The sequence below is a fragment of the Bactrocera dorsalis genome, chromosome 4 (assembly GCF_023373825.1).
Source record: "Bactrocera dorsalis isolate Fly_Bdor chromosome 4, ASM2337382v1, whole genome shotgun sequence".
Classification (NCBI taxonomy): domain Eukaryota; kingdom Metazoa; phylum Arthropoda; class Insecta; order Diptera; family Tephritidae; genus Bactrocera; species Bactrocera dorsalis.
In genome coordinates this window covers 60127121-60143088 of record NC_064306.1, presented here as the reverse complement: position 1 = coordinate 60143088, position 15968 = coordinate 60127121, and the positions used below count along the sequence as shown (strand labels likewise).

Here is a 15968-nt window from a genome sequence, read left to right as displayed (position 1 = left end):
TTTAAGCCGTAACTAATTTTACAGCAACAATATATAGAAGTTGTTTTTTGTTTTGTAAAAAATTGTAAGAACTAAAGGACAAACAAAGTTTCGAATTCAATTGAATGTCAAATAAATAATAAATAAAAGAACTACCAAAAAATGTACACACCTAACAGTTATTGTGAAACTGATACAAAACACTGAATAAATAAATAAAACAGACAAACAAAATGTATACATACATACATGGAGTTTTATATATGTACAAAAAAGAAACAAATTGCTTTTATTACTTGGCAAAGGGAGTGGTAAGTTTGTACATAATATATACATATGTATATATCCATATGAATGTAAATACATTCATATTAGATGGGGACAGGTGAGGACAGTAATTAAGAAAGCTTGAAAGGCACACGCGATTAATTTAAAACACTATAATAGTCTATATTTTACGGGCTTTATGTAACGTCTTCAACAATATCTGTGTAGAACGGAAAAGTTCAATTTCGACATCTCCAAAGGAAATGTTCATCAAAACCATATATTTTAAACTTTCGCACGCAATTCCATTTTTTTGAATAATTTTTCTTAAAAGAAACTTTCAAATGCTTACCGATACAAAAGAAGCTAATCCTTATATGCTTACCTCTATGTCCCGATTTATGGTTTAGCATTAAACCTTAACCTGATCTTTCATAAGTGTTATTAAAATATTTCACTTTGCATTTTAAATTAGTTTTAGAATAAAAAAAGGAAGTTTCACTTCCTCTGTTCAAAACGTTTAAATTCTTGTGTCAAAGAAAAAGTGGTTGCCAGTATTTTTTTCCAAATACTAAATATTTAAATTTTTACTGGCATAGTAAGTAATATTTTTATATTTTTAAGTTATTATTTTAATTGTATTGGTTCTTGTTTCGTGCTCGCTTTAAGAATATAATATCTATTACTTAGTAAGTTCATAGATAGTTATTAATAAAATAAACATTCAATAGAATGCCATGTTACAGTCCGGCAAGGCGGCCAATGTGTTATAGTGGAGAATTGAAAACATTAACTGGGCAGCACTTTTTAGGAATTCGGCTACATATGTCAAATTGTATTACATATATGCAATAAACAAACAAAAATAATAATAAAATATTTTATGACCAACATTATATAGAATTTGGCGAAAAACTATAATTACTTGTAGTCATACAAGTTATTTATAAATAACTTTATAATAATTTACTGCGTGCTTGTCACCGAACAGCTGGCGTATTTACATTTCTCCAATTCTCCAAAAAGTGCTGGTCTCTTCTGTGTGCAGGAATTTTTCATTGATAGCAGGAATTTGTTAATTTTTAAAAATTTTACGCCAATTTCAGCAAACTATATATAAGTCTGCAATTAACTGCAGACGCACAATAAAAGTTACTTGCATTCGAAGAATGGCTGAAGGAGGCAGTTGCAGTAACACCAGTGCTGGAAATAGGGTGTGCATTGAAAACGGCGGTGAGTTTTAATGCTCTTCAATGTAAAATGAATCATCTTTTTCATTTTAAATATTTTAGTTTTAATGCTCTTCAATGTATAATGAATCAACTTTTTCATTTTAAATATTTTAGCGGAATCCCCTACAACCGATGAGCAGTGGCGCGGTTGTTCGATGGAGGAAATACATCGCGGGCTGAATGAGTTTGAATTAGACCATTTACCAGCGGTGCGACCTAGTGAAACGCATACAGTCCTTTATCATTGTCCTATACGTGAGCCTGACAATGTGCCGCCACGTCCATTACGAGCACATCACAAATGGGATGCCATACATGTGCGATTGCCCTGCTCCAGTAAAAGTCAATATCCAGTTACAGCGGAAGATGGCAGCTCCACAATAGAAGCGCGTTGGGGAATGATTGAAAAGGCATTACTGCAGCCTATTACCAACAGTAAGGAATTGCAAGCGGCTATACTTTCTTATAATACTAAATATGAAGGCCAGTGGAACTTTCATTCGCTACACCGTCTTTTTGAAGATGACTTAGATGAGAGTGAATCGCGAGTATTTTTCGAAGATTTGCTACCGCGTATAATACGCTTGGCTTTACGCTTGCCGGAATTGGTGCAAGCGCCTATTCCTTTGCTGAAGCAAGGACAGAATCATTCAGTGACCTTGACGCAGCAACAGGTTTCTTGTCTCTTAGCTAATGCTTTTCTCTGCACGTTCCCCAGACGGAATACAATGAAAAAGCGCTCAGAGTACAGCACGTTTCCAGATATAAATTTTAATAGGTAGATATATAACAGAAACAAATTTAAAGACAATGCATATTTAAATAATAATTGTATTTTAGGCTTTTCCAAAGTGGTGGTAAAGCAGTTATAGAGAAAATTAAGTGCATCTGCCATTATTTCCGACGTGTATGCCCAACAGAACGTGATAGCTCTAATGTACCTACTGGTGTGGTGACATTTGCACGTCGTAGCTTAGAACCCGCAGAACTGCCCAACTGGGGCGAATGTAAAGCACCCTTAGGTGTTACACCTTTACACATTACGTCTGATGGCACCATTGAAGATCAAGGCTTTGGTTTGCTGCAAGTAGACTTCGCCAATAAATTCCTTGGTGGTGGCGTACTAGGCGGTGGCTGTGTACAAGAAGAAATACGTTTTGTAATTTGTCCAGAACTACTGCTATCAAAATTGTTCACAGAGTGTTTGCGTCCCACAGAGGCACTATTGATGGTTGGTGCTGAACGCTTTAGTGATTACAGCGGTTATGCAAGCACCTTTGAATGGGCTGGTAATCATGAAGATTGTATACCACGCGATAGCTCGAGACGTCGTCAAACGCATATCGTGGCTATTGATGCGCTTCACTTCATGCAATCACAACATCAATATCGGGAAGAACAGATCAAGCGCGAATTGAATAAGGCCTATGTGGGTCTCCAACACACGTTAATCACACCGGCACCTGGCGTGGCTTCAGGTAACTGGGGCTGTGGCGCCTTTGGCGGCGATCCACGTCTGAAGGCATTGCTGCAGTTAATGGTGTGCACCGTTACTCAACGACCGCTTGTATATTTCACATTTGGCGATGCACAACTGCGCGATGAAGTACACCGCATGCACACATTCCTGCTGGAACATAATGTGTGTGTAAAAGATTTGTGGAATTTGCTCACTAGCTATCAAAGTCAAAATATGCCCGGCAATGAACTGTATAATTTCATCTATGGCTGCATTAGTAACACATTAAAGGTATGATTATAGAAAACTTACTTCACGCTTAGGCTCAAGTGTTCAGTTTTAATTTCCAACACTTATTTTGTTTCCAGCGCAGTCCGAAGACGAAATTGACGTCACCAAAGAATAAAAATATGCGTAGCTTGTTGACAAGTTGGTTGAAGCCGAAGCAAACCATTACTAAGGAGAAGCCAACTTCCACGCCAACGCCACGGCGAATCAATTTGAGTGAAGATATTTTCGCCTCCACTTCCGATTCGGAAGTGGAAGGGCACGAAGTTGCGCCTGCAATCACCATATCCTCAACCAGCACTTCGGTGAGCCCGCCCGCAGAAGTAGAAGAAGAGAAGAATGCGCCAAATCTCTCTACAGTAGATCTTACAAATCAATCACAATCAAACGATAGTGTTGTTGCTAATTTGTTGAATAGTGAAGAAGTTGTGTTTGATAGTGTAGAAAGTGGGCGTCCAGAATCACAAATAACGGAAAGCAAAAATAATATTCCAACGGAAAAGCAATTGGGAAAAACAAAAGTTTCGCCGCCGTCTGAGAAGCCCACAGGTTCGCGTCAACGTTCGCTACTGGAAATGTTAGACCAATGTTATACAACAAAATCGAATAACGGACCAGATACAAAGCGTATATGCCTTAGTAAAATCAGCAACCCAAACACAAAAACACCGACAAAACAACAATAATGGTTATAAATATGATATTTTAAACACAAACAAAAAGCATGCATCAATGCATATTTTGTACTTTAATAGATAATTAAAAATTTTAAACTATAATATATAAATAATTGCCTAGCAAAGAACAAAGTGTTTACGCATAATTACAGCAGCATTTAAACGGAGATCATGCAAGTATTAGTGCAAGAGTTAACTGTTTTATACATACATACTTACATATTTTGATTGGAGCACCGTTGCATTATTGAAAGCTTTCGCTTGTGTGAATGACGTCTTCGCTGCTAAATTTGTGTCGCGCAACAACAACAACAGCTGCAAACGCGCACAGCGCAAACAAAGAGCATTGCACTCCTGCAAATTTCGCTAAAAATAAATGCATACGGCAATGTAAGAAACGCGACTGCTAAACATGTGCGCCTGTTAACGCCGTTACACGATGCACTTGTGTACACAACATGTTGCTTGCCAACTTTTTTACGTAAAGTAGCGTCGTCGTTGTTGCGTAGCGTGTAGCGTTCGAGAATACACTTGCAACTCAAGTTTTTTGTTTATGCCGGTCAGAAATTGTTAGATGTTAACTTAAATTAATTAAACATTGTGGTTTGTTATGACTATCTCTATAAGTGTATGTGTGTGTGTCGACGTGAAGTGTGCGTGATCAAGTGTCTGGTTGCTAAAATTAAATTTTTACTATGTTGTTAGGCTAGGCTTGTTTACTATCATCTTAAATATAAAACAATATATTTTGCGGTGATTATTATAATGTTTATTTGTATGCATGCCGCTTTACTATTGGCGAAAAGATAAGGCCTAGTGATGCTTAACGAGCAAAGTATTTAAGATAATTTTGTAATAAGCTGTCTCAGAACCCTTTTTTTTGGTTTTTTTTGAGTGATAATTTTTTTTGTGCGATAATTTCTTTTTTGCTATAATTAACTGATAAGCGCAGACAAAGCGGACAGGTTGTTTTTAACAAGTCAAGGGTATTAAAAAATAACCCAAATACTAATTATAAATCGCGTATGTTCTTTCTTTGCGATTTGCGTACGCGTGCGACAGCATGATTTCATTTGCACCAAAGGCCGCAGCGTCTGCTGATATGAATAGCCGAAAATACGCGTTATCAGCAGCACGCTTGTTGTTATTTCTTGGCGTTCAACTTTTAATCTGTGTGATTGGAAACAAATAAAATGATTTTTAATAAATTTTTTATTGCCATCACGAAGTAAGCGAACGACAAAGCGTAGCACTTTACATGCTGTATGACATCAACAACATCAAGGTCAAATTATGCAGCCAATGACTGACACATTAAATGAAAAACAAAATGTAGGTTTAAGCAGCAAATAGAATTTGAATTAATTATTTATATTAATTTTTATTTATAAGGTGGGTTTAAGAACCGATAGGTACTACATTTATATAAATATATATCACAAGCTTACAAACATACAAGCATATGTATTTTCATATGGCAATTGGATATGCATCCATATTTGTATGTTTGTGTGTATATTGTAAATGTATAGAATATTTATTTTAAAAGAATGAATGCTTATATTAACTACTGCTCACCTTATTGAATATTAATTTACAATTTATTAAAATTTCACACACGTTACTTATTATTTCAGACATAACTCAGGAAAAATTGCAATGTTTTATTTAAAATATTCATCATTTTCATCAATTTACGTCACAATATCTTATGTGCATACATATGTACATATGTATATACTCCTCACATCACCCTTTCCATAAATAATAAAGAAAAAACAGCAGTGTACAAAGGTAAGCAAAGTAATATTTAATTATTCAAAACACATACCTACAAATATATACAGACACCTAGTGCTCAGATATTATCATAAATTACAAAAATATACCGCCATTAGCTTATCGGGTTTTTGTAAGAACGCGTTTGCGTCAGCAGAAGTCTGTAAGCCAGAGGTGAACTATACTTAGCTGGTTTTGCCTGGAATGCTGGCAAAGCATTATATTGAGAATTTTTCAAAAAATCTTTTTCAAACAGCGTCGTTGTTGCTTTAACTGTTATCTTGTCCACTTTATGATGGAAAGGATTAGATAAGTTGCCGTCAAGGTGATCCAGCGGTAGGCACAGGCTACGTGCTGTTTCGACAGTGTTGGACCATAGGGAGATGGCTGGCAGTGGTGTAAAGTTAGTTAGGCATGCAAAGCGATGGTTGGAGTCATGCGGGGACTCGTTGTTCGCTGGACTTACATATGTATGTATGTATGTTTGATAAGTCGGGGTCGATTGTGCATAAGTAGAAGTTTAACCTGCTATAGTATCCAGAACGTAGCTGCGAAAGTGTCACTCTCGGTTCTCGCGGCAACTCGAGCTCTTCGTCTGCAATGTGTGGTGGTTTGACGCCAAGTACGCCATTCGCTGAGAAGGAGTCACTGAAGGTATTCATGGCACCACTGAATAGCGGTCCCTCCCTTGAGTGAGAGGAAAAACTCCTCTCCGAATTCAAAACGTCTTCTTTACTAATTTTCCTATTGCTTTCAGCCCAAACGCCTCCTTCCCTAAATGTAAACAATTCTTTCAATTTTATCTAACGCCAGCCAGTTCATATTCATTAACTTTGACGCTTCGACAATAACAGTACATTTCTTATGACAATTGCAGCCTGTAATAGTTACAATTCATTAAATATCGATTATATTGTGTAAACGCATAAATTCGCATCTATCTAAACAACGCTCCACGTAGGACCCCAACATGTGACGCACGAAGCTGCTGTACTTCATTAATTGAGGCATTGCTGGGTAGCTTTTACAGTTTTTGCCTTTCCGCCACAATTAGCTTCTTCAATTTAATCCATTACAGCAGTGTAATAAATTGCGAAGCAATAACAAAAACAACAACGCCTATAGTCCAAAGTTTATGAACGCACTGCTTGGCGTTTACGCAATGGGAAGCCACAAGTTGCCTGAACACACAATTGACAGCGGCTATATGCAACTTTATATGTGTATGTATGTTAGTATTTATGCATCTATGTTGTTTGTTGTACGCCCCATCGATAGCGTTGCAAGTTTATTTATACGCATTAAGCAAAGCAAAACTAGGGCAAATTGGGATGCAATACTTTTGCAAATATTACAAAAAAATATTTGGATTTTATATTATTCTATTTGTTAAATAAAGTGCATATGTATATATACCTCACTTGTTATTTATGTGATAATTTTCGCATCTAAGTGTGCAATAGTTGCAGTGCAAGCATAAACGTGTTTATTTAGCTGCTCATAATTGGGGCCAAGTATTTAAGCGTGTTGGGTCATTGAACGACGACTGCGCTTTCGCTGACTGCACAATCGGAAATGCGTGGATATTAAAATTAAAATAGCAATTTTTAACATTTAAATATTATTAAAAAATTTTGCCATACATTTTGTTTTCAACCTGAACCCCCGCTATTGACTCAAGTGGTCCCATGATCGCTTTGTAAAAAACTCTGACATGTGAAATACATATTTTCGCTTTTCGAGAAATTTTGGAATAAAATAAAATAAATAATAAGTGTTGATATACATATGTACATGTTTATGTATAAATATGTATACATATATGTATGTACATAAATGCTACTACGAACAAAAAATAATAAGACTTTGTTCATAATTTTAAAATTCTTGATTTATTCTTCAAAATCTATGTATTCCCCCTCTAAGTAATCCCCCTTGGTGCCAATACAATTGTGCCAACGTTTTTTTTCAGTTCTAGAAACCGGTGTAAAAGTCAATTTCCAGAATAGCCTTTAATGTGCGTAGCGATTCACGTTTAATGAACCAAGAGTTTCCGGCCCATAATTCCGGCTTCTTTTTATCAATAGCTTCACGCAACCGACGCATAACGCTCAAATAATATTCCTTGTTGACACTTTGGTCGCCTTTGGAAGGATCTAACCTTGATTTTTGACCTGCTTTGATGTCGTTTTTCCGGCTTCGGCTCACGTTTGTCACGATATTCGACCGATTGATCGTCTGTTTCCGGGTCGTAAGTATAGATCCCAGACTCATAGCTAGTAATAACACGTTTCATCATATCCTGGACGTTTAGACGTTAACTCGACGCTATTGAGTGATTTAGGAATCTATCGTGCTTTCACTTTCCTTAGGCCCAATAAACTTTCAAAATGGTTTTAACTGGTTCTTCCGGTATTCCAAGGATGCCAGTACAACCTATGACTGTTAATTTGCCGATTGTCAAACACCAATTCCCATATTTTATTGACGTGTTGATCATCAGTTGATGTTGATGGCCGTTCTGGACGTGGTTCGTCGTCAACGTGCTCTCGACCCTCTTTGAATAATTTGTACCAATCAAAAACACGTGCTCACGACAAACAATTTGATTAAGATATGATCAACCTCAGACCATAGACTGACCACAGAACACTTGCTTCTAAAGTGCCCAGTAATTTGTAGAATCAAGTTCAATACCCTGACCCCAGCAAGCTCTAGGAATTTTTCAGAGTGCTGAACCTTTGACTATAAGTGATACAAGTAGGACGGCTACACAAGTAGGAACGCTACACAATTAAGGTTCGGGATATCAATTAAATTTTTTATTCCTGTGAAAGTATATTTGATGCCATTATGTATGGAAATCCAGACGCTGAACCCAATTTTCGACGGTTTTCAAGGATAAATCAGCCGATACTGTTACAATTTCACGTTAGATATTCGTACGAAGTTCATCAATCGTCGCTGGCTTGTTGGCATAGACCATAGACTTAACTTAGCCCCACAGGAAATAGTCTAACGGCGTCAAGTCGCACGACTGAGGCGGCAAATTGACTGTGCCATTTCGTGAGATAACACATTCACCAAATTTCGTTTTCAATAAATCAATTGTGGCATTCGCTGTGTGGCGCCGTTCTGTTGAAATCACATATTGTCCAAGTCCATATAATCCAATTCGGGCCAAAAATATTCGGTTATCAATGAGGGATAGCTTTTCCCAATCACAGTAACATACCGGTCTTCATTATCACGGAAGAAGTACGGCCCCGAGACGACGCCGGCCCATAAACCGCAAACGACGTGTGAGATACTGATTTGGGTCTTCCTCAATTGTAGAGCTAGTGGCAGCAATATTCTCTACACTAGTGGCACTTCTTTGTCTCACTGAACATTTTGTACTGTGCCCGTGGATTAAAATTGTTAAACTAGACTTTCAATTGTTGATCTGACAGTACGATTCTGGCCATAAATTGGACGTAGCACTCTTAAAGTTGAGGCCACTGACTCCGAATTTCAGTAGAAAATTTTACTAATTTCGACTCGTTGTTGGATCGTATATCTTTCCATGATGAAATGACAAACCTTACCGAAGAGAAACTTCAAAAGAGCAAGAAAAAATACAGCGTCGATTGCTGTCCCAGTCGTCTCAAATGAAATACCCGTTAGAGAGTGAAATTTAGAATCTCTTAACATATTTAGGAGTTTTTCTCATGAATCTCATTTCTTTTCCAAAGCATAAATACAATTTTTAGAGGTTCACATAAAAACTAGATTTTTTCCGGAAGAAGGTTAGACAGGTGTTTTTCTCACTGCTTATGCATATATTCATTGTTTGTTTATTTCATTTTGACTTCAATGATTGGAGAGTATTTACATTTTAATTTTAACGTTTTGTGTGTTGATGTATGTACATATGTTTCAGCTTGTTAGACTTGAAGTACCATACAGAGTAGAAACAAGCAATATGTTTGTACTAATGTGCGCTCTCACACTTCTGAAGTGTAGAACTGATTTACTTACATAAGTATGTACATATACATACATATATCATATTATGTACATATATTCATATGTACATATATGTCTTGTGTAGCTGTTTATATATACATACTTATGTATGTCTGTTATGTTCTGACCTTGGGCCGATACGAGACCAGCACTAAACGTGTCTTAGCAAATTCTCAGTCTAATAAAAAATTCTATCAACAAAAATAATATTTTTCGGATTTTATGTGAAAAAAAAACATATTTATGTACGAATTTGCCACTAGAAACCACATGCTGACAGCCCTAGCCATAAAAATGGCAAAGGATGTTTAAATCACAAATCAAATAGCGCAGAAATATGCTTTTGATCAGAAAATCATTCGATGAAAAGTAAACAAAATTGTTTAAAATTGAATTTGAATTATAAAATTTATTTGTGTAAATTCATTTTTGGATACAAACTTATCTACTATATTATAACTGTATACATACAGTGCTAAATATGTTGGAAATTACAGTCTTTGACGCATTAATGGAAACACGCCGGTTTTTCGATGTATATATTTACTTAAACTAAGCACATATGTATGTAAATACATGCCCACTTATATGATAAATGCTGTAAGTCGGTTTTTGAAATGCTTCAAATATCTTTTAAGTACCTAAGTAAATATATTTATGCACTTAAAATGTATGTATGTATCATATATATGGCGTTGGCGTCAATATGACACCTGTATATGTATGTATGTATAGTGTTTGTTTGTATCAACTAAGTACGCTTCATACAACAACGGCAATAATGCGTATTCATATTTCAAGTCCAAAACTGGTTTTCGAGCGTTGCTTGGGTGTTGTCTGCAACGGTTAACGCTCCAGTTAACTCGGATTAAACGCATTGCGACAGTTCTCTCCATTCAATATTTTAATTTTCAACTTTTAAGAATTCAATTTCATTTTCATTTCCGCTGCAGCCATTCCCTGACGACAGCGAGCGACCACACGCAGTCTTTGTTTCCATTTCCAGGCGCTGGAGGCAGGAGCGGCCGCTGGGTGGCCTTCTCAACCGACAACAACGAGATATCAACGCCTTCAGGTCTACCGCCAACTCCAGTCTCGCTGTTGGCCGCTGTCGCCAGGAACTGAACGCTTTCGCAACATCATCAGTTACTTGTATTATTGCCATTGTTGTTGCTGTTCGCTTGCACCGAGGCTGTTGTGGGCATGTCTCATGCCGTCCGCTTTTTCATGGCATTGCAGGCGCTGCAGTAGGAGTAGGAGCTCGGCGATGGTGGTGGTGAGCCGCTAACGTTGCCTTGGCAACTGCCGAATGGATGCTGCACTTGCGGATGTATGGGGAAGTGGTTCCAGTGTGGGCACGGCATCTGTGCAGGTGGTGTAATTGGGAATTGATGTGGCATCTTGCTTAAAGTTGATTTGCTCGCTTTCGCTTATAGGATGCACTCAAAAAATAACTGTTTATTCACTTTTCACTTGTTCTGCTGTTAGTGTCTTTAGTGTTCTTAACTAGAACCTTTTACTTTCTTTCACTTTTTAACTTTTTCCCTTACTTTGCTTTCGCTAGTATTCTGCTCGAAGGCACAAACTTCACTGAGCTCTATCCCAGTGCTTCGCTGCTTATATAGCCGCGTCACTCTCGTCAACGACATGCAGCCAAATCGTAATGGCTGGCAGTCAGGCAGCCAACGCGAAAAATCAACAACGCCGCACACATGGACAAAGACCGCAGTTCGTCGACGAAAACGCCAACAAGCACATGGTTGATGTTTGGCGAGCTAACATTGAAGCGACAGGCTTCTGGAGCGCTCTCTTCGCTTATCACGCGTTTGGTGAAGACTATTACTTTGCGTTTTGTATTTTGTAGTCAGCTCTTCGCTTGTCGTGTACACCCTACAAATTGAGCTGGCTGAGCGAAAGTGAAAGGATATGAAATTTCATATAAATTCTTTTGCACAAAATCTTTCGTAAATCAACAGATTTGGTCAATATCTTGAACATATTCGGTATAGTAATAGATATTTCCAAGATTAAAGAACGATTGGAGAGAAATGCATATAACACATGTATGTAGAGTAGAATCCCAAAGATTAAAAACTGTATCAGAATCATATAGGCCCTTGAAAGTTGTAGAAATAGTTCTCGTTAGTTTCGAGAGTTTTGAAAATAAAGAATTCAGTTCTCTAATCGTTTTTTGGTCACTGTCTTACTTTATGAAAAACTTCCCAAATAGCAAATATGCCCAGGGACTGTTCAGTGTGAATATTTCTGCGAAACTAAAAGAGCTGAATTGGCTGCGTGTTATTATAACTCTCTTTTTTGTAAGAAATCTTATACCATTCGAGGCAAGATTACGTTAGGTTATGTTCGATGTCCGATATTCAAGACGGGGATCACACTTAGAATACTATATACAGCCCTTTGTGAAGCCATAAAAATAGAACTCCTTTATCCGATCTTACAAGTCGGTAAAGGGCCTTGAGGGCAATCCGCATTTGCCAGTTTAAAAGTGTGAGTTTCCAATTGCTTAATTGTTTCCAACTCGCCTCGGAGATCAAAGCTCCAACCCGTTTCCTTTCTACTAATCTCAATCATTTTCCTACATTTCTTCTATTTTCAAGGCTTATTTTCAAAACTAAGAAAAGTTATCAAAATCTCATTTTCTGCCATCCAGTTTCTGCAACTGACATCTGGTAAGATTTTCAACCTCGATTGCAATTATAGGGCAATTAGCTGTTAGAACACATGCAACTGAGCCTTGGGGTGCCTGCAAAGTGGACGCTTAAAGCCAATCCGACCATTTACCCAATACGCACATTTACCCTCGGCTTGGTTTTCATCCTCCATTCTGAAGGAATCCTTACTGAGGACAAAGAGCTCACTGGATCTCTTGCGGTTGACCTAGGTCCAAATGGATCTTTCTTGCGCTGTGCAAGAACCGATAGTAATTCAGCGATATCTCAGCTCCCTCCAGCCATCCAGTAGTAGAACGTAAAAGAATTGCTTCCATCCGTTTCAATTATATTGATAGCTAGGCTAGGGGAGCCCCTCCTTGCCACCTCGTCATCTTTGCTTTTGCCTGCGATTTCGTTGAGGCCTGGAACCTAAACTTTTTACTCGATGCCATTGATAACGAGGTTAAACATTCTTAAAAGAACTTCAAAATCATCAAAATTGATTCGTATAAATTTCGTGTGCCAGAAGAAGGTCTTTAGACTTGGACTTAGTCTTGGAACTAGTCTAAAGATGGTCTTATTTGGCAGATACATTTTTTTTCGAACAATTTTTCTTTCTTTCTGAAGGCAATCTTGAAATCAATCAGAAATATTTCCAGCGATTGATTAATTTCCGATTGTAGCGCAATCGACGCGCTCATTAAACTCCACATGTTACTTTCGCCTCTAACTGCCAACCACTTTTCCGTCTTTATCGCACTTCTCGGCGCGAGCAGTTCAATGTGTGTGATGGAATGGTCTTATTTGTTCTTCTGAATTTTGTTTTTATTTTCTGTTTCACAACATAACAAGCGCACCACCCTATGAGCCAGGCGCGAGCTCAAGTGCCGCACTAACGTTGGTGGTGCAAAGCATATCGCCGGAGTTCAGGCGCGTGTGGTAGAGAGTACAGTTTCTAATACTCCAGTAAGGCCACATGCCAGCAATTTCTACGAGCAACGCGGTGATAGCGACGATTAGGGAGTGGTAACGTCTTAACGCACGCAATTATGTGTTTGAAATACTTATGAACATTTTGGCAACTAACTGATATATTTACCTGTACATAAGATACATATACATATGTATGTAGATATGCAGACGTATGTACATATGTAGATATACAGACGTATGTATGTCTACGTTTTTTTATGATTTTTTCTTCAGGTGTGTAGTCAAGTTTGTTGTTGATGGTTTGGCATTGTTTACCTCTTGGTCGATTTTAATGACTTCGCTCGTCTTGTGCCTTTTACTGTTTACTATTTTGGTCGTTTTCGCCGGTAAGCTCACTACATGTGTATACTCGTATGTATCTATGTGCTTATATACTTATGTATGTATATATGAGCTCACTGCGTTCATTCACCAATATACACCATTGTCTACGCCTTAAAGGGGGTCTGTCTGGTAATTTATGTATCTACATACATACATACATAAGTATAAATACATATCCACATCTAAGTCGTATTTACAGTTTGTTTGCATATTTATTCAACTTGGACGTCTTTCAAACTTTGCAAAAATTGAAATACTGTAAATATTTTGGCAAAATGCTAAATAAAATTGTCGCGAAATTTGACACAATATTTGCTAATAAAATTTTCAGGTCCTTTTTCGACGTCGCACGTAGATCTCTCATTTGTATGGGCTTGACTTCGTTTGAGTGACGGTTTCGTTAGTCACGTAGGCCAAAATTTTGATTACATATGTATGTACATACATACATACAACTACGCATTAGATTTCTATGCTATGTACGAGTACATATCCAACATACATACATACATATATAATTTTATGCTGGTAGGTAGAATAGAAAAAGGTTAGACTGTGGCTGACTGCCTAGAATAATCTCGCAATGCCATATATAGAAATCTACAAGTGTAGCTCCATAAACTGTGCCAGACTGTATACAACTCGACATTAAACGCAAAACTACCTTTACTGACATATTATACATACATACATATTTCTAGAATACTGAATCTAACAATAATATTGATTTTGTTTTAGAACAAAATAAATCAATTTACAGGATTCTAAATTTAAAATTTCATTGGCATGTCCATTTATAGATATAGTATGCATATATATAACAATCAGGCACGTAGCCAGGGGGGGGCTAGAGGGCTGAAGCCCCCCCCCGAAATAAGGAAATTTTTTAAATAAATCGCAAATAAAAAAGATTTATCACTGACTGAATCTTTTGAAACTCTTATACACAACTCAGCTCAAACCTATAACAGTCGTACGCAACTACACTAGACGGTGACTGAAAACTTATCAAAAGTCATACTTAAGCGTTGTACAGATCTCCATCTTGATATGGCGAAGTTGGTTGGACAGGGATATGACGGAGCAGCAAACATGTCAGGGCATTTAAGTGGAGTGCAAACCAGGATAAGACAACTGTATCCAAAAGCACGATATGTTCATTGCGCTAGTCACCGATTGAACCTTGCGCTTTCTAATACTATGTCATTACCTTCAATACGGAACTGTCTTGGTATTGTCAATGAAATAGGAAATTTATTTAAAAACCATTCAAATGCAAACACAACTTTCCAGGACGTTATACAGAAGCACGCACCAGAAAGCAAAAAAAGACGACTTGTTCGCCTTTGTGAAACAAGGTTTATAGAAAGGCATGAAAGCATTATAAGCTTTGTGGAGATTTTCAAATTCATTGTACTAAGTTTGGAAATAATTTCGAGTAAGACATGGTCCATTTCGTCTAAAGCATCAGCCTTCTTAGCAGCGGTAGAGAAAAGCGATTTTTTGCTTAGTCTATTCGTCTGTGAGCAATTGTTCAGCTTAACGCTACCACTGTCTGTGCAACTCCAAGAAAAATCTATGGATTTTGTATCAGCAATGAACCGAGCCAAAGAATTAATAAGAACTCTGCACCAGATAAGAGAAACAGCGGATGGTTTTTTCAACGATATTTTCCAAACAGCATCACAAATGTCTAAAGATCTTTTTGACATAGATCTTGTAGTGCCTAGAGTGACTTCGCGTCAAACTACTCGTGCTAATCCACCTTACACAACCCCTGAAAGCCACTTCAGAGTTACAATATTTATTCCATGCGTTGATGCTCTGATTCAAAACATGACAGAACGTTTATTAGTGAATGAGGATATACTCTCGTCATTTCAAATTCTACTCCCATGTTTTGCTGCAATTGATAATGCCGAAGAATTAAAAAATTTAACTATTTACTTCGAGGAGCAAATATCAATGACAGCATTAAAATCAGAGTATCGATTGAGGTGTGCCAGCTTATCAACAATAGATCCAACCATAGAAGTGTTGAAATTACTGCAACATTGCGATGCAACGTATTTTAAAAATATTCACTACCTGCTTACAATTTTACCAACTCTTCCAGTGACGACCGCTTCCTTCGAAAGAACTTCTTCAACCTTAAAAAGAATAAAAACTTTACCACGCAGTGTGATGGGCAATGAGCGGCTGAGTGCACTTGCTGTTATTGCAGTGCACTGGGATATTAAAATAGATCCAGATGAAGTAATTAATGATATGGCAAGCAAGAAGAAAAGAA

General features: G+C 37.4%; 1 protein-coding gene across 1 annotated transcript; it reads left to right on the top strand.

Moving 5' to 3' along the window:
- Positions 1-1111: 1111 nt before the first annotated feature.
- Positions 1112-5517, top strand: LOC105229733 (poly(ADP-ribose) glycohydrolase). The gene is made up of 4 exons (XM_011210167.4): positions 1112-1479; positions 1593-2256; positions 2319-3228; positions 3306-5517. Exons 1-4 carry the CDS (start codon positions 1416-1418, stop codon positions 3909-3911), a joined length of 2244 nt encoding a protein of 747 aa, XP_011208469.2. The 5' UTR covers positions 1112-1415; the 3' UTR covers positions 3912-5517.
- The last annotated feature ends 10451 nt before the right edge of the window (positions 5518-15968 follow it).